Raw genomic sequence first — 18,378 nt, 5'->3', positions numbered from 1 at the left:
TATTCCGTTCCACTTTTTTTTTAACAAGTAGAGTTCTCTGTCAGGTTCATGTATCTGATGAATAATGAGGGTATTGTATTACTGCTTTGGTATAGCTAGGACAAGTTTGTCAAATTCAACTGTACTATGTTGAAGATGTTTCAATGCTTATCTATGCAGCTTCTTCAATTCTCATGAGTGTCAGGAACTGGCAAAATATCTTCAACAGTACAGCAAAAGTCCAGCTGACTGTGACCAACTGTTACTAGTTATACCATGACCTGCGTCACAAACACCTTTGAAGGTCTATTGCGTTATTTTCCAGCTAGCTTGTAGAGACTGAAATGTTATATAGAAAGACACCAATCTTTTGTCACCCCTTCAGCTGAGCTCCACACTTTAGACTTGTATTTGCTTTAAGTTCCTTGTTCTGCAAAATCACCCCTGCCACCTGGTACTGATTATCACCCATTGCCCAGGGCCTCAAAAGTGGATGGATAAGTGGTAATGAGGTCTGGTATCAGAATAACACCCCTAAGCAAATATGTATTTTGCTCCTCTGCTCTAATGCAAGGAATATCCATGGTGAAATGAATACATACAAAAAGCTGGGAAAACTATGGTATGGGGAAAATGTGTCTACACAGGTCGGTGAGGATTAAAGTATATATAAACCCTCATTGTGTAAAACAACCAATTCAATTTAAAATAGAAATTAAAAAATTTGTATATAGATATAAAAAAATATATAAATATGAATATGAATACTCAAGTGATTCCATTCCCCCTGTTCTCAGCTGCTGGGGGAAGAAACAACAGTACAATGAACTTCCCAGTGAAAGGCTGTGCAGGGAAGGGTGACATCAGGACAAGTCTGATCATTGGAGGAGAGCATAGTTAGAGAACTTACCAGGATGTGTTCTCCTGCCTAGTGTGGTCGGTTTTTAATAGGAAAGCAGAAGGACTGGCAGGAACACCAGATATTTCACACAAAAGGAAGCAATACAAAGAACAGGAAACCTTTTCATTCACGTACATGGTACAGCAGACACATATCAGGAATAAAAATGTGGGGTTTATATACTCTTTAAGGTATAGGGTACCAAATGTATCTGCAGGTGAGTGTGGCTGGTGTGGGTTAAAGAACGTGAACTGCAGGGCCAAAACACTGGCACTACACAGTACTCAAGATACTGGGCATTGACCTGGACATATTGCACCAATGTATTAGTGTAAAATACTGATTAGTCTTAATACAGTTAGCTACCAGGCGAACTCAAAAGAGTTATAAAGGACCCTTACCTTAGGAATTAAATACATATAGTTTGGAGGAAAGATGTTAAAAGGGAGAAATGATTGAAACATTTAAATACATTAAGAGGGTGAATGAGAGGGCAGTACGTACAATATGCAACCAAGATCAAGAAAACGGGGACATACTCACAAAATAATTGGTGCAAAGTTCAAAACTAATCTTGGAAAGTATAATTTTAGCGATAGGGTAGTTGATGTTTGGAATAGACTCCCAGCAGGGGTAGTGAGTGAGTCAACAGTAAGATGTGTCAAACATGCGTGGGACAAACAGATCTAAAATGAAATGAAAAAGATTCCATCTACCATTTATTCAGAAACGTTTGTTAAGGACTGGAATGATATTTTGTCCAAAATGTTCACTGGAATGAATGAAGCTAATCATTTCACAGGAGCAAATGGCTTTAAAATCGGCTGTTATAGAGGTTAACACTTACAGAGATTTTGATAAATAAATACATGTGGCGATTTATGAGGATTTGAAAAAACAATTGCTGAGCACTGTGAATAAACTGGAACAATCCATAATGGATACAAAGAGATCTAAGTATTTAGGAGATGTGAATGATTACCAATCTGATGTTGTTTATGAATGGGGCAAATGGGGCCAAGACTCTTTTGAGACTCCCCGTTCAATTTTAAAAACTAAAAAAGTACAAACAAAGGAAGGGGGCCCCTTTAAGAGAGTCAGTTTCAGTTCAGCTGACACTTCTGATCCACCTTCTGAGATATCTGATGTGGGCAGCTCTCAGTCCATTTCAGATCCTAGAAGTTGATTCGGCTCAGTTGTTTCTCGGGAAGATAACTCTAATGAAGCTATAAAAAATGACCCCCCTTTGTCTTTTTTTAAACTACCAAAGAAAGTAAAAGACATGGCAGGAAAAGACACACAGGGGGCAAAGGGGGGAGAAACAAAAAGATATCCCATCCGCAAGAAACCAAAAAAGAAGGGACAATAACCAGTTCAATACATAACATAACTAATGTAATAAATCTGTCTGGTTTTCTCCTGTCTAATTCTGATCTTTCTTTGCTTTCTAAAGGATTATCTTTTGTCCCCACCTTTCATTTCAATGTTTTTTCCACTCTTTAGGATGTCAATAAATTTATCAGAAATTTATTATTACACAAACATTTTTGTAGTGATGACACCAGTGGAAATGCACAAACAATAATTGACATTGACAATCAAATGATGGATGGTTCCCTGTCTGATTTGTATTCTCCTGATACCATTGCAAGTGGCGGTTTGAATTTATTCCAAGATTCCTATGCCAGATTAACATTGGATCAGTTGTATGCTAAATCATCTCAAGGTGTATTTGGAGTAAGAAGAGGCATGTCAGAAAAGGGAGATAAATTATTCTATCCAATTCATGCCAGAGGTTTGCGGTGGAAGCATTTCAAGATATTGTTGAAAAAGAACTACTTGCCCTGAAAAATCAGTTTAGTCTTCCTAAGAGGTTTAGGTTAAACATAGAGGAGCATCCTGCTGTCAAAAAATTTGAAGACAATAATAAGTTGGTAATTAGAGAGGCAGATAAGAGTGGTGCAGTTGTTGTGCTCAGTGCCATCCAGTATCATACAGAAGCCCTTAGACAACTGAACAATTTACATACTTACTGTCCTCTCAAATAAAATCCTACTCAGCCCTTTGTGTTATTATATATTTTTGTAGATGAAGAAAAGGAATTTAAAGTGCTAAAATTGCAGAATTTTTGTTGGTAAGTGACCCTATTGTGCCAGTGTTTCATTATTTGCCCAAAATTCATAAAGCCCACGTTCTTGTGCTGGGGTGTCCTATTGTCGCAGGGATAGGCTCTTTACTTGAACCCCTGGGTGAGTGGGTTAATATACATCTGCAGCCCCAGAGGTTACCTGGTTACATTCGAGACACTTGGCATATATTGTTTGAACTCCAACATGTACAGTGGACTGAAGATGTGGCCTGGCTTACCTCTGATGTTACTGCATTATATTCCTCTATACCTCATTCTTTGGCTTTGGTAGAGGTGAAACATCATCTTAGAAAATTTAGTTCTTTTGCGATTGAGCTCCACAATTACTTCCATTTTTAAAAGTTATTTTTTACAACTACACTATATTGCCTAAAGTATTGGGAAACCCTTCCAAATTATTGGATTCAGGTGTTTCAATCACCTCCATGGCCACAGGTGTATAAAATCAAGCACCTAGGCATGCAGACGGCTCCTACAAACATTTGTGAAAGAAAGTATCACTCTCAGGAGCTCAGGGAATTCAAGTGTGGTACCATGATAGGTTGCCACTTGTGCAATAAGTCCATCCATGAAATTCCCTTGCTACTAAATATTCTACAGTCAACTGTGCAAAGTGGAAGCAACTGGGAACAACAGCAACTCAGCCACGTAGTAGTAGAGAACGTAGTAGAGAACGTATAATGAAAGAGAGGGGTCAGCGCATGCTGAAGCGCACAGTGCGCAGAAGTCACCAACTGTCTGCAGAGTCAATAGCTAAAGACCTCCAAACTTCATGTGGCCTTCAGATAGCACAACAACAGTGCGTAGAGAGCTTCATGGAATGAGTTTCCATTGCTGAGCAGCTGCATCCAAGCTTTACATCACCAAGTCCAATGAAAAGTGTCAGATGCAGTGGTGTAAAACATGATGCCACTGGACTCAGTAAAAACGTGTTCTCTGGAGTGGCGAATCTTGCTCTTCTGTCTAACAATCCAACGGACGTCTCTGGGTTTGGCGGCTGCCAGGAGAATGGTACTTGCCTGACTGCATTGTGCCAAGTTTGGTAGAGGGGAGATTATGTTGTGGGGATGTTCTTCAGGGGTTGGGCTTGACCCCTTAGTTCCAGTGAAGGGAACTCATAAGGTGTAAGCATACCAAGACATTTTGGACAATTTCATGCTCCCAACTTTGTGGGAACAGTTTGGGGATGGCCCTTACCTGTTCCAACATGACTGCGAACCAGTGCACAAAGCAAGGTCCATAAAGACATGGATGAGCGAGTCTGGGGTGGAGGAACTTGACTGGCCTGCACAGAGTCCTGACCTCAACCCGATAGAACACCTTTGGGATGAATTAGAGCAGAGACTGCGAGCCAGGCCTTCTCATCCGACATCAGTGCCTGACCTCACAAATGTGCTTCTGGAAGAATGGTCAAACATTCCCATAGACACGCTCCTAAACCGTGTGGACAGCCTTCCCAGAAGAGGTGAAGCTGCTGTAGCTGCAAAGGGTGGGCCAACTCAATATTAAACCCTACAGACTAAGGCTGGGACGTTATTAAAGTTCATGCGCGTGTAAAGGCAGGCGTGCCAATACTCTTCGCAATATAATGTATGTGATGCTCTATGGGCGCCAAATTTTCTCTGTCTCTGGCCAACCTTTTTATGGGTTGGTGGGAGGAGTTTATCATTTGTTTTGGTATGGCAGATTTTTTGATGATCCGCTCATTACTTGAAACAAAAAAGGTGTTAATTTGGATATGGACCACTTTTTGCAGTTCACCAATGGTAATGATCTTAATTTAAAATTTACTGCTAATTTTGATGATAAAACCATAGATTTTTTTGGATATCACATTGGAGAGTGATCATGTTGCTCATTCTGTGAAGACTAAAACATACCGCAAACCTACTTCTGGAAATACCACTCTCCTGACTAGGAGTTACCATCCAGCCCACATCATTAAAACAAACCCTGTTGGTGGATTCACTAGAGCCAGGAGAAATTGTTCCATTGAAGATGCATTTACGCAAGAGTGTAAAATCATTGGTGAGAGACTTCCAGAGGGTCCAGGCGCTATCCTCAATGATCTATTGACAGAGGTTATAGGATTGCAGCTGCTAAACAGAGATAATCTCTACTGGAATATTCCTATAATGCAGAATCTGGTATTAAAAATGTGGAACATTTTAAACGCAAAAATACACAGGTAACTTTTGTTACCTCTTACTCTGCAGAGTATCACTATATTGTTAACATCATTAAAAAGAACCTCCTGATTCTTTTTTTTCGATAAGATCTTACATGATGTTTTGAAAAATGGCAATCGTTTCCAGCCGCCATCCTCCCAATTTATGTTTGTTTTATCTCCCAGTTATGTAGTTTCCAGCAGCAGAGTAACACCTTGGTTATCTTTTCCTGGTAAATAGATGCAGACTGAAAACTTGCAGATACTGCCGTCTGCACTGTATGACCAAGGATTTTATTTCATATGTCACAAACGAAAGGTTTTAAGAATCAGCAATATATCAGCTGTGGTACAGACAATTTAGTTTATCTTATGCAGTGTACTGCATGTAATTTACAGTATGTTGGCTGCACCATCCGTCCGCTTCACTGTAGAATAGCTGACACTTTTGCGATAGCCCTAATGAAAATGCTAGGAACATTTCAAATGTTTCCAAACATTTCAAAAATGTGCATAATGGTAATATGGCTTCATTCATTTTTAATGGCATAGAAAGAGTGTTGCCGGCTAAAGGAGAGGTGACAGATACCTACGTTTATTGCAGCGAGAGGTATACTGGATATATAGACTACAGACCCACATCACCTCTGGACTTAATCACAGGTGGGATGTGGACCTGTTTGTCAAGTGACATTTTTTGGTCTTTTGCTATTTTTCCTCCATTTATTTCTCCTGTTCATGGTTTACATTTGTTTATGATTGAATATAGCCATTGCACTGGAGTGCCTGCTTTGCTTGAAGATTGGAGGTTAACAGAGACCTTCCTAGATGGAAGCCTGCAAGCTGTGGATGATTAAGAATGTAGTAGCCAGATGCTGACTGACAACTCATGGGGCCCCCGGGCAATAGGGGATCATGGGGCCCCTGTGTCCTTGCCCAAGCTCAAAAAATCCTATGAAAAAGGTACCAGGGGCATCTCATGGGGCCCCCTACTGACCCCGGCCCTCGGGCAGTGCCTGAGTTTCTAAATGGTCAGTCCGCCCCTGGTAGTAGCTCTGTTTCACCTGTCTTAAACATAGATCTATACTCAGACAAAAAAGTTAACGAAAAAACAAAAAATACGAAAACATGTACCTGTATGTAGTGGTACCCCCATAGGGGCCAGCAGTCAGATAGCTCCCTGAGGTATTTTCCCGTAGTTTTGCCCCTCAGTCAGGAACAATCACTCTTTGGGTCAGGAAGCATTCTGGGGGTATTCAGTTTGGCGTTTTAGTTTTAGGGTTTTAAGGATGGGGATGAATGGGTAGTGGGTGAGCCAGGCTTGATTTGTATTTGCAACCGCTCATGTTGCTGCCTGAGCTCCACCTCTTATCAGCGCCTAAATTACACCTTCTGAATGCCCAAATTGCGCAGAGTTCCCCTTTGTCAGCACATACATGGTTCATGTCCACCCAGCCCCCTGTCAGTCTCTCTTCTGCTAGCCTGTCCTTCCCACAGAACTTTACCCCCATCTTCTCTGCAGTGCACTGCCTCCTTATCCCGCCTCAGAGTAACGCCCCCTGCTGTTCGTGTACCAGTGCTGCAGACTACTGAACCAAGAACTGTGTTTCTAATCGGACTTTTAATAGTGCAGCACCCAGTGTGTTATGTATGAAGATGGGGGAATAACACAGTGATAGAAATGATATCCAACTATGTAAGTACATGTCAGCCCAGCCTGTCTGTGTCTGAAGCTAGGGGTAGTAATATAGACTGAGACTGGGGCTCTGCATTGGTGGAGACTCCTATGGAGGCAATATCGGTGAGCAGGTGACTTGGAATTGGACTGAACCTCCACCACCAACCGGTCCAAGGATCCAAAATGGCCGCTCGATCACTTCCAGTTCAGCTGTGCGTCTGACGTCAATTCCCTTTGACATGTTTCGTCAATTAGACTTAATGATAATCCTTTATGATTAAGTCTAATTGACGAAACATGTCAAAGGGAAGTGACGTCAGACGCACAGCTGAACCGGAAGTGATCGAGCGGCCATTTTGGATCCTGGAAATCTCTATTTGAGACACAGGAGAGGATCTGTTGAGGATTTCCGGAGGTCTGGCTGGGCTGATTTCTTGTTTGATGGCAATTTTAAAGATGAAGATATATGTAAGCACATAAATAAAGTATATTCTGTTTAAGTTTTTACGTAATTACACTATTGTGGTTTCATTTATGGTGGGCATCGTTTGGAGACTGATGTGGAGAGGCGTATAATACTGTGGCTGTGAAGATCCCTCTGGAGGAACTTATTATATATCAGTACCCTTCCTGGAGAATTACTAAGCTTGTGGTTATATATTTTTTTGGTAAGGGTATCTATTTTGCACACTCTAGAAGTGGACACGTTTTTCACAGTTTTTTATCACTAGATTGTTTCACGGGCACGTGTTTACACATCTATTCACTTTACCATATAGTGATCACAAGTGTTTTTGTGTGAATCACATGCGTTATGGAATGAATAATTCAAGTTGTTAAGGATAATATACTATGTGCGTTTTCCTTTCTTTTTTTTGAGTTTTTTTTGGTTTCAGAAATTACTTTGGAGGCTGTCTTCACCTGGAGGTTGATTTTGAGATTTTGAATGACTTTGATATTTTGAAGGACTAATTTATTATTTTGGGACTTGTGTGTTTTTTGTTTTTGTTTTGAGTACTTATTATATCTGTATTTATACTTGGGATAATAAGCATATTTCATAACATGCTAATTTATGCTTAATAAAATTTCACATCTGCATATAATCATTCTCTATTGTCACATTAAAAAAAAACTTTTATAGCTTGCCAAAGCTACAATCCTGTCTGGTAATAATACACCCATATGATCACTTTCCTATTAATAAATGGAACAGGAAGTTACATGTTTACTGGCTAGGCAGGTAAATACTGGTCAGGTGGAAATCTTTTCCCCACCATAGTGGCCAAGGTTTGCTTTAGGCTGCTGGCTGGGCTCCTCTTTGTGTGAAGTACTTACAGCCGTATCCTTTATCTCCTCTTGGTGTTAGAGGGCAGAAAATGGACAGGGTCGGCATGTTAAGCAGGTGAGGCAAGGGGCCGATTCTGAGCAGCAAGAGGTTTTTATATTAGTGAGTGAGATTCATACCTTCTCTTATTCGCCCCCATCCAGACACTTGACACTCGTGACCATCTTCAAAGGTGATGCCACCATCCGGCAGGCAGATTGTCTGCACAAACTGAGTCTTCTTTGCACAAACACCATCTTTTCTTTTCAGCCTGATTAACACTGAAATGAAATCAAAAGGTTTTCTTAGTTGGAAAATCCTCAAGATCCTAGCAGATTCAGATATGGACACCATTGTACCATAGGGAGCAGATTCAAACCCACCAATAGTTATGGAAAGATTGTTGTGGGTCTTGTGACAGGGTCTCTGTAAATAAAGCCCAGTGCAATCTGTAATACAGCAGGGCAAAAAACAGAGAGTAGCACATGAGTCCTGCTTAAAATTCACATAACTCTTGACCACTGATGGTGTGCTTAAGGGGGTTAAAGTATACCAATGAGTTAATGTAGCCAGCAATCTGAAATATCTGATATTAAAACAATAATTTGGCCTTAAGTAAAAACTGGAATTAGTGTGCTGTTGAGTTTTAAATCCCAACTCCAGCCATTTACGTAAACAAAAACAAAAAAATCAAAAATTGATTACCCTGCAGGAAACAAGGGTGAGTTTAGCAGCCACAGCACAGTCCCTTGTAGACTCCACAATGCTGGTCCTCTTCCAGGTCAAATGGCACCCAGTGTCTTTCAGCCCTCAGCTTGTAGAAGAGTGTTGCAGGGTCATTAAGGTTAAAGAAAACTTATAGGCAAAACTTTTTTTTATAGTAAGGGAGAGTTATAACTCGGTCAGCTTTTTTGCCATCTGTATCCTACTGGGGAGATTTCCCTTCACTTTGTGAACCAAGCCAAAGAGAAAATCTCTGATAATTAAGGGAATCCCCTGGGGCCCCCCAGGTCACCAGAACTACTGTCCCTACTGGAAGATTTCCCCTCTATTACTTATCTGGGAACAACCCAAAATTTTGGATTTTCTGTTATTTTCTTCTCCCTAACGGGAGTACAGACAGCAGTAAACACCTAATAAGTGTTCTAATCCAACTCCACTCTGTCCAAAACTAAAAAAAAAAATGTTGCCTATAGTTACACTTTAACTAAAGTAAATGGTAAACAAAATTACCCTTGCAATGTACCTCATAATGCAAGGGATAAATGCTTGGTTTTGTCTAGGATTAATGGAACAAGGAACTCCTTGTTCTGCAGGTATCCTTCTTACTGCAAGACTGGTCCCCTTTCCTTCATCATTCCAATGCTCACAGGCTTTCTGACATGGTTACCTACATTTTTGGATCAGCAGTCTTTCCTACATTCTGCATCCTGGGAGTGTCAAAGACAGGGGCGGACTGACACCTCATGGGGCCCCCAGGCAATAGGGGATCATGGGGCCCCTGTGTCCTTGCCCAAACTCAAAAAAGCCTATGAAAAAGGTACCAGGGGCATCTCATGGAGCCCCCTACTGACCCCGGGCCCTCGGGCATTGCCCCAGTTTCCAAATGGTCAGTCCGCCCCTGGTCAAAGAGTACCAGCTACCTTATTTTCCTGATAGCTTGTGCTCCCAAACATTCCCAGGGTATGGTATGTGGGGCACGACTGATGGTCTTGAATTGAAGATGATGACATCAGAAAGCTTGCAACCAATGGTGTGGCAGAGTTAAGGGAACCAGTCTTGTAGGAAGGAGGATGCCTGCAGAATGAGACTGATGCCTGGAGTTGGGCTTTAAAATAACACCGGTCTCTGAAGCATCGCCCACTATCATTGAAGAAAGACACAAAGTCACAAGACCGGACCAAAGACCACTGGAAAATAGGTATGTATATCTTTATTTATTTATTTTTAAGTGTTCTGACCAAGATGATAGGTAATCTCTCCAACAAAGAAACAAACAAAAACCCATTTTAGTGTCAAAATTTAACAATCTGCATAGCAATTAAAAAAAACATACTATAGTTAGAAAATTGTGCTGCCTGGTTCAAAACTTGACAGGAGGCAATCTTAAGGACAATCTATCTTACTCCAAATTAACCCACATTTGCAAAGTTGCAAATTCTTCTCCAGTCATTTTATTTAAGGATGTGATTTGAAGGGGAAGGTTCAAGCCAGCCATACATGGATTGAAATTCGGGCAATTCAGCAGGGACTGGCCAAATTTCGGTCCATGTATGGGCACCCTAGTTGTACACAAATTGATCTATTGATTGCCTTGTGTACAACCACCTAGTCAAGTCTTTCTCGAACGATCAGATATGCCAGTTATATCCAGCAACACTAATCATTGTGTTCTGATGGAGAGGAATTTCCCCCCCCACCCCGTTGGAACACAATGGCACAATGGGAGTGGTTACCCCATCTACATCAAATCTGTAGATGGGGGAATCAGCACATTTTTTTTTTATTTTTATTTTGAAAAAAAATGTATAATGTATGGCCTGCCTTAGCATTGCAAGTATGTTAGGTTTGTACTGGTGTTTGTGTCCATTGAAAGAGAGCGATGACAAATCCCCCTGGTTGAGTCAGTAAGCAAAACACATTTATGTAGTAGAGTGAGATAGAACCTCAGGTTTATATTAGGCAGCACAGTGGCTAAATGGTTAGCACTTCCGCCTGGCAGTTCTAGGGTCGTTGGTTACAAATCCCAACCACGGCACCACCTGCCTAGAGTTTGCATGTTCTCCCTGTGCCTGAGTGGGTTTCCCCCGGGGACTCCGGATTCCTCCCACACAACAATGACATGCTGGTAGGTAAATTGGTCCTAGTATGTGTATGTATGAATGTAAGTTAGGGACCTTAGATTGTACACCCCTTGAGGGTTAGGGACTGATGTGAATGTACAATATATATGTAAAGCTCTGCGTAAACTGACAGCGCTATATAAGTACATATGTAGCAGGCTCCTTGTACAAGAGGATTCAGAAGGAATCACATGTTCAGCAGTCAGTCCTTGAGACTGTAATTGAGACTGTCTGCCCCGGGGACTGACACATACTGGGAGATTGCATCCTGCGACTGCCCCTGGTCTTGGGGTGCTTTGTGTTGCGTTTAGACACTGAGGTTGGACCCTCTCAGCCCAGAAACCTAGTGAAATTGGATGTAACCCACACCAGCTAAAACTCCAAAGAAGCCTTCAGCTGCTATTTACTTCATTGTAAGGACTAAACGTGCACCAACTAGAGCTCCACCGTTACAAGGACTAGAGTGGGGGAATCTGGCTTAGTAGCCTTATTAGAGGTACCTCTTTATTGCATTCTGTTCTGACTCTGAGGTGATTTTTGGCTAACGCCCCTCAGAAGCAGAATCATACACCGGTGTGGGAAATACATTTCATTGATAGAGTATAAGTAAGTTTATTTGTTTGATATCAGTTGTATTCTGCTTAAAGTGCAACTCTGCCATCCGGAGACTCTTGGCTGTGAAGCCCTCTAGTGGCAGACCAAATTTACTGCATTGCATAAAAGAAGAAAAGTAAGTTTTGAAGTTGAAAGGGGAACCCCACCCCTCTACACTGCATTTCATTCTCCATAAAATTGTTCTTGTTTCATTTAACCCTGTGTCAGCAAATTTCTTGGCGGGGTATTTGCTATTCATTACCAGTTGTGCCAGAGGGATTGGGTTTGCTTAGGGTTGGATCTATTGAGCGCAGGACCCATAATATATTCCAGCTTGTCCCAAGGGGCAGTGCTATATGTGGGGGCTCGTCCGGGATTCTTGCTGCTCAATTACCCAACAACCACTCAAGCAGTGCCCTATACCAACTCCTAAGATGGACATCGCATCCGCGACCAAGTGGTGCAGCAGGGAAAATGCTTGCCCAGAACGGAGTGTAGTGGTCGAGTTCCCCAGAGAAATGGGGACCGAAGAACAGATTACCAAGATAGTGAATGCACTACCCACAGAGGGAAAGAAAACATGGGTGATAGATGTGATACCCGCCTCAGACACCACCCTGGCATATGCCCTGCTAGAGTGGAAGAAGGGGATCCCTGACAGTTTCCAAGGAGCCAATATCCAAATAGAGGATGGGACAAGGCTCCAGTTACTTCAGTTGAACACCCCCAGGCCTAGTTGTGCAAGACCTGAGAGGGAAGAACCCCTGTCCCAGACACCTCTAGCCACCATAGGCCCGGAATTCCTCACTGCATTGGGGGACTTCATGTTAAAATGCCGCAAAGACCCCTCTCCATACACAGGGATGTATCGGAAGCTCCGATTCTTCTCGGGTAGGCAACCAATACCTACCGGGGAGGATGGCTTTGAAGAGTGGCTAGACCAAGCCATGCAAGCACTAAGTGAATGGGACATTCCTGAGGCCCACAAGAAACAGAGGATTACAGAGAGCCTAAGGGGCCCTGCATTGGAGGCCATTCGCAACCTAAAACTTAGCAAACAGGATTGCACTGCTCAGGGCTATCTAGATATTTTACAAGATGTATTTGGGCGTACTGAAAAGGCTTCAGACCTCATCTATCAGCTAGAGCATACCTACCAAAATGAAGGGGAGAAACTCTCCAGTTACATGGGACGTCTAGACAAGATAATATACCAAATTCTGCTAAAAAGGGGAATAGGCCCTGAAAGAGTAGATGAGGTTCGGGCACAACAAGTCCTATGGGGAGCCAGGCCCCTAGACCCCATTGCCATTCTATTACGAACTCGGCGAGATGGTGGCCTCCTGAACTATCCAGACTTGATCCGGACTGTGAGAGAGGAGGAAGCCATTTTGGATGACAAAGAGAGACAGTCAGACTCTGTTGTAGGGGTCCGGGTAGTCAATGTGGGAGGTGACACCCCTGAAGTTGAACTCCTCAAGACTCAGGTGTCCCAACTAATGGAGATGGTGACCTTACTAATGGCGGGACCGTCGGGTTTAGCGAGAGAGACGAGAGCAGTTTCTGAAAACCTGTCAGGAGTTGCCCCAACGCAAGCAACTAGTCCCACCATTCAAATGACCTGCTTTAATTGTGGAGGGACCGGACATGTCAGGAGAGTCTGTCCGAGCCCCAGGAAGCCTGAAGCTAAGCGCCAAAAACCGGCGGAAAACTTCAGAGGGCCCTGGTGAAGGAGCAACCCAGGGACCCCACCACCGCAGCTAGCTCCACTCAACCAAGTAAAAGGGGGGTGAGGAGAAAATCTGGCCCTATCCAGAAGGACCCCACCATCCCTTACAAACAGCCTAGGGAAAATGCCACTTCACCTCAGGGAGTCAGTGCACACCTCAAACCTGGGAGTCAACCACGGCTTAGGCCGAGCCAAAACTCCCCCAGGAGGAGAGTAAGGATAAGAACTGCAGAACAGAAGAAGACGGTTACCTGTTCACCACTCCCTGAGAATTTAGTGGGACCCTCCCCTGTCATTCCGATTCAGGTAGAAGGGATTTATACCAGGGCTCTTCTGGACACCGGAGCCCAAGTAACCCTTCTGTACCGAGACTTCTATGACAAGCATCTGAAGCATTTGCCCTTGCAGAAGCTGGAAGATCTGGAAATATGGGGAATAGGAACCCAGAAGTTTCCCTATGATGGTTACCTATCGGTCAGACTAACTTTTGATCCTTCCATGACAGGGAAGGCTGAGACTTTCGAAGCCTTAGCCGTCATCTGTCCCCGGCCGCCTGGGGCCAATGGGAGTCCCCTAATCATAGGGACCAACACCAATCTTGTTAGAAGGCTGCTGGCGCCATTGGTCGAAGAGCCCAATGATCAACCCACTTCTGTACATCCCATGCTGAGGCAAGCATATCAGCGCCTGGTACAAGAGAGGAGAGCCCCAGTGGAAAGAATAGGAAAGATATGGTGCCTGGATCAACATGAGAAGGTGCTACAACCCGGAGAGGTGGCGTGTTTACAGGCATCAGTCAAATTGACCTGGAAGCAGCCAGGCCCCTTCATTGTCCTTGAGGCTGGTGGCTGTGAAGAGAACACAGGAGTGGAGATCCTCCCGGAGGTAGTGTCAACAAAAGCGCTACGGAGGAGCCACGGAAAGGTTTCGGTCAGTGTTCATAATCCAACTGCTGCCCCAGTGAAAATCCCAGCTCGGGTGCTGTTAGGACATGTGGATCCTGCAACCCCAATCTTGCCCACTGAGCTAGGGGACGGAAGAGAGAAAGAAATCCCTGTCGATGCGTTTTACCCAAGGAACACCCCCCTTTCCCCGGAATGGAGAGAGAGAGCGAAGAATCAACTCCTAAGGTGGCGGGCTGCATTCTCCAGAAGTGAGTTCGATGTGGGGTGTGCAGAGAGTGCCCATCATCGGATCTGGCTTCGAGAAGACGCCCCATTCAGGGAAAGGGTTCGACGAGTTCCATTGGGAGATTTGGAAGATCTGTGTGAGCAATTGGCAGAGTTGAAGAGGACAGGCATCATCTAAGAGTCCCGAAGCCCATACGCCTCTCCGATAGTGGTGGTCCGGAAGAAGAACGGATCTTTAAGATTGTGCATTGACTACCGGACGCTAAACCGAAGAACTGTTCCTGATCAGTATACCACCCCCAGGATAGAGGATGCTTTGCAAAGCCTATCAGGGGCAAAGTGATTCAGTGTGCTGGACCTGAAGAATGGGTATTACCAGATCCCCATGCACCCGGAAGACCGAGAAAAGACCGCGTTCATAACCCCAATAGGGTTCTTTGAATTTGATCGGATGCCTCAAGGTTTGTGCAACTCTCCAGCCACCTTTCAAAGGCTGATGGAGAAGACGGTGGGTGACATGAATTTAATTGAAGTACTGGTATACTTGGACGACATCATTGTGTTCGGGAAGACCCTGGAGGAACATGAGGAGAGATTGGAGAAGGTGCTCAAGAGACTTCATGATGAGGGACTGAAGTTGTCTTTGGAGAAGTGCCAGTTTTACCAACCCTCGGTCAATTACCTGGGTCATATCGTATCTGCCGATGGAGTGGCCACTGACCCCAAGAAGCTGGAAGCTGTCACCTCATGGCCGAGGCCCACAAATGTCACAGAGCTCAGATCTTTCCTGGGCTTTTGCTCCTATTATCGCAGATTCGTCCAGGGCTTCGCTCGGATAGCCCGCCCACTCAATGAACTGCTCAGAAACAAAGAAGACAATGATGATGCAGATCTTTCTAGACCTGCGAAGCCAGCAGTGGGACCCAGGAGGCCTAGGGAATCTATTCAAGGACAATGGACAACCCAGTGTGAAGAGGCCTTTGAACGGCTGAAAAAGAGTCTGACCACCGCCCCAATCCTGGCCTATGCAGACCCAGCTAAGCCGTACGAATTGCATGTGGATGCAAGTAGAGATGGGTTAGGGGGAGTCCTCTATCAAGAACAGAATGGATGCTTGCGACCTGTCGCCTATGTGAGCCGGGGTTTGGCGTCCGCTGAGAAGAACTACCCCACCCACAAGCTTGAATTCTTGGCCTTGAAGTGGGCAGTAGTGGACAAACTTCGAGATTACCTATATGGAGCAGAATTCATGATAAAAACAGATAATAACCCCCTCACATACATTCTCACTACAGCTAAGCTGGATGCTACTGGCCACAGGTGGTTAGCTGCCTTATCGGAGTTCACTTTCAGCCTCAGTTATCGGCCAGGGATTGGGAATAGGGATGCAGATGCCTTATCCCGAAGACCTCACTGTTCCAAGGATTCCCCAGAAGAGTGGACTCAGGTGCCCTCTGAAGGGGTACGAGCCTTATGCCAAAGAGTGGAACACCGAACAAGAGGTGGGTCCAGGGCAGAAGACATTGGGATTTCGGCGTCTGGCGTTCCCAGGTGTTATTGCAATGTCACCCAGGTTGGGGGTGAAGGCCTGCCCAAGCTTTCCAGGAAGGATCTGCGAAGAGATCAGTTGGAAGACCCCCTCTGCGGCCTAGTATTGAAGGCTTTAGAAAGCAAAAGCCCTGATTTGCTTCTTACATCGTCAAGGGAGGCCCGGCGGCTACATCGTGAGTGGGATCGGCTACAGTTACGCCACGGAGTGGTCTACCGAAGGGGCCCCTCTGATGATCCTGAAGAGAAGTGGCAGCTATTTTTGCCCGCAAAACACAGAGAAACGGTGCTGACTGCTCTCCATGAGGACCATGGCCATCTGGGACCAGAAAGAACCTTTTGTTTGGTAAGAGACCGCTTCTACTGGCCCTGCATGCGGACAGAAGTTGAAAGTTACTGTCATTCCTGCATCCGATGTATTCAGAGGAAGACTCTGCCTCAACGAGCTGCCCCAATGGGCCACCTTCAAAGTCAGGGACCCATGGAATTAGTGTGCATTGACTTCCTGTGCCTGGAGTCGGATCAGAGTGGACAGGGAAATATCCTAGTAGTGACTGACCATTTTACCAGGTATGCCCAGGCTTTTCCTGCTAGAGATCAGTTAGCATCAACTGTGGCAAAGATTTTAGTAGAAAGGTTCTTTGTGCATTACGGACTACCACAACGTATCCACTCAGACCAAGGGAGAGATTTCCAGAGCAATCTCATCAAGAGACTCTTGAGTCTACTAGGCATCCAAAAGTCGAGGACTACTCAATACCATCCTCAGGGAGATCCTCAGCCAGAGAGATTCAATCGTACCCTCCTGAATATGCTCAGGACTTTGACTTCAGTGCAAAAGCAACACTGGAGTAAGCATGTAGCAGCCATCGTACATGCCTACAATAGCACTGCCAACGACGCTACAGGATACTCTCCTTACCGGCTGATGTTCGGCCGGGAAGCCCGACTGCCAGTAGACTTGGCTTTTGGAACCTCTGTAGACCATACCTCTGCAGCTTCCCATAGAGGATATGTGAACCGCCTAAGGAAAAGCCTGAAGATTGCTTATGAGAAGGCTCAAGCCACCTCAGACGCCAGGGGACAGAGAAACAAAGAGAACTTTGATCTCAGAGTGCGAGTACAGGACTTACAATCTGGAGACAGAGTCTTACTGAGAAATCTGGGTATCCCTGGAAAACACAAGTTGGCGGATAGGTGGCGATCAGAGCCCTATGTCATCTGCAAACAATTGCCTGGATTGCCAGTTTACCAGATTCGACCGGAAAAGGGTTTTGGCCCACTCAAAACCTGGCACCGCAACCACCTTTTGCCTTTGTCAGATGCAGTCCGTCTACCATCACAATCTGATCCACAGTCTACCCCCTCAACTTCTCAGAGGACTAGACCTGTGACCAGGTCACAACCCACACCACCTCCTGCAGATGAAGAGGACAGTGAGAGTGAGGAGGTAGGGACAGATTTGCTGTGGCCATCTGACATTTCCGAACCCACCATTCCTTCTTCCACTGGAGTGACTGACGTAGTTCCTCTTAGGCCAGAGGCTCCTGAATTTGTGCCTCAGGCCCAACTTGCAGAAGACTTGCAAGAACTTGAAGACTGGTGGTCCATTGTTGATGAGGGAGAAGATGTGGAGGAAGCTGAACTGGGAGAGACAGAGAGCATCGAGCAAGAAGTGAGGGTTGATGCGTCAGTAGTGTCAGAACCAACATCGGAAGCAACGCCAGAACCATTGCTAGAGCCCAGAGAACAGAGAGAGCGTAGAGTTATTCAACCCCCAAAGAGACTGACATATGATGTGTTGGGTGAAAACTCTGAGGAAGTAGTACATGCTTCTCAAAGCAGTTTCGGTAGAGAACAGCCCCAACTCACCCCCTGGCACATCTGGTTGGGCCATTCCCATTAGTGTGGCCTATGGGCAGGACAACCCTCACTCTGCTACATGGTGGGAGGTTCCTCTGCCAGATTCTTATGCAAGTGTGAATAATTTAATTTCCTGTGTGTACTAACTTTGCTTTTTCTCCACGTGTATATAAAAAGCATGTAACAGGTTGCTTTTACTGTTGTCTTTGGAGGACCAAAGCTTCTCTGGTGGGGGGAGTGTGTAGCAGGCTCCTTGTACAAGAGGATTCAGAAGGAATCACATGTTCAGCAGTCAGTCCTTTCTCTCTCTCTCCTATTTTGTAAAATCTGGGCATTCTGCCAAGTTCATGACTGATCCACTACACAGCAAAGAACGCTGGGAGGGGGAGGAAGCAGGAAGTGAAGGGGAGAACAGAGAGACACAAGGCTGGAGAAAAGACAGGGACATGTGGAGCCCGTCCAAGCAGAGG

At 44.7% G+C, this 18,378-nt stretch overlaps 1 protein-coding gene across 1 annotated transcript in view; it reads right to left on the bottom strand.

The window, feature by feature from the left end:
- Nucleotides 1–18,378, bottom strand: part of HGFAC (HGF activator) — a 141,276-nt gene that overhangs the window by 12,686 nt on the left and 110,212 nt on the right. The window contains exon 12 of the mRNA XM_089691562.1: nucleotides 8,342–8,482. Within this exon, the coding sequence (XP_089547688.1) occupies nucleotides 8,342–8,482 (141 nt within the window). The remainder of the gene's footprint in view (nucleotides 1–8,341; nucleotides 8,483–18,378) is intronic.

The sequence above is a fragment of the Staurois parvus genome, unplaced genomic scaffold (assembly GCF_062004578.1).
Source record: "Staurois parvus isolate SC_StPar_1 unplaced genomic scaffold, SC_StPar_1.0 ptg000564l, whole genome shotgun sequence".
Taxonomy (NCBI): domain Eukaryota; kingdom Metazoa; phylum Chordata; class Amphibia; order Anura; family Ranidae; genus Staurois; species Staurois parvus.
The sequence above is the reverse complement of the archived record's forward strand: the minus strand, read 5'-3'. Positions and strand labels throughout refer to the sequence as shown.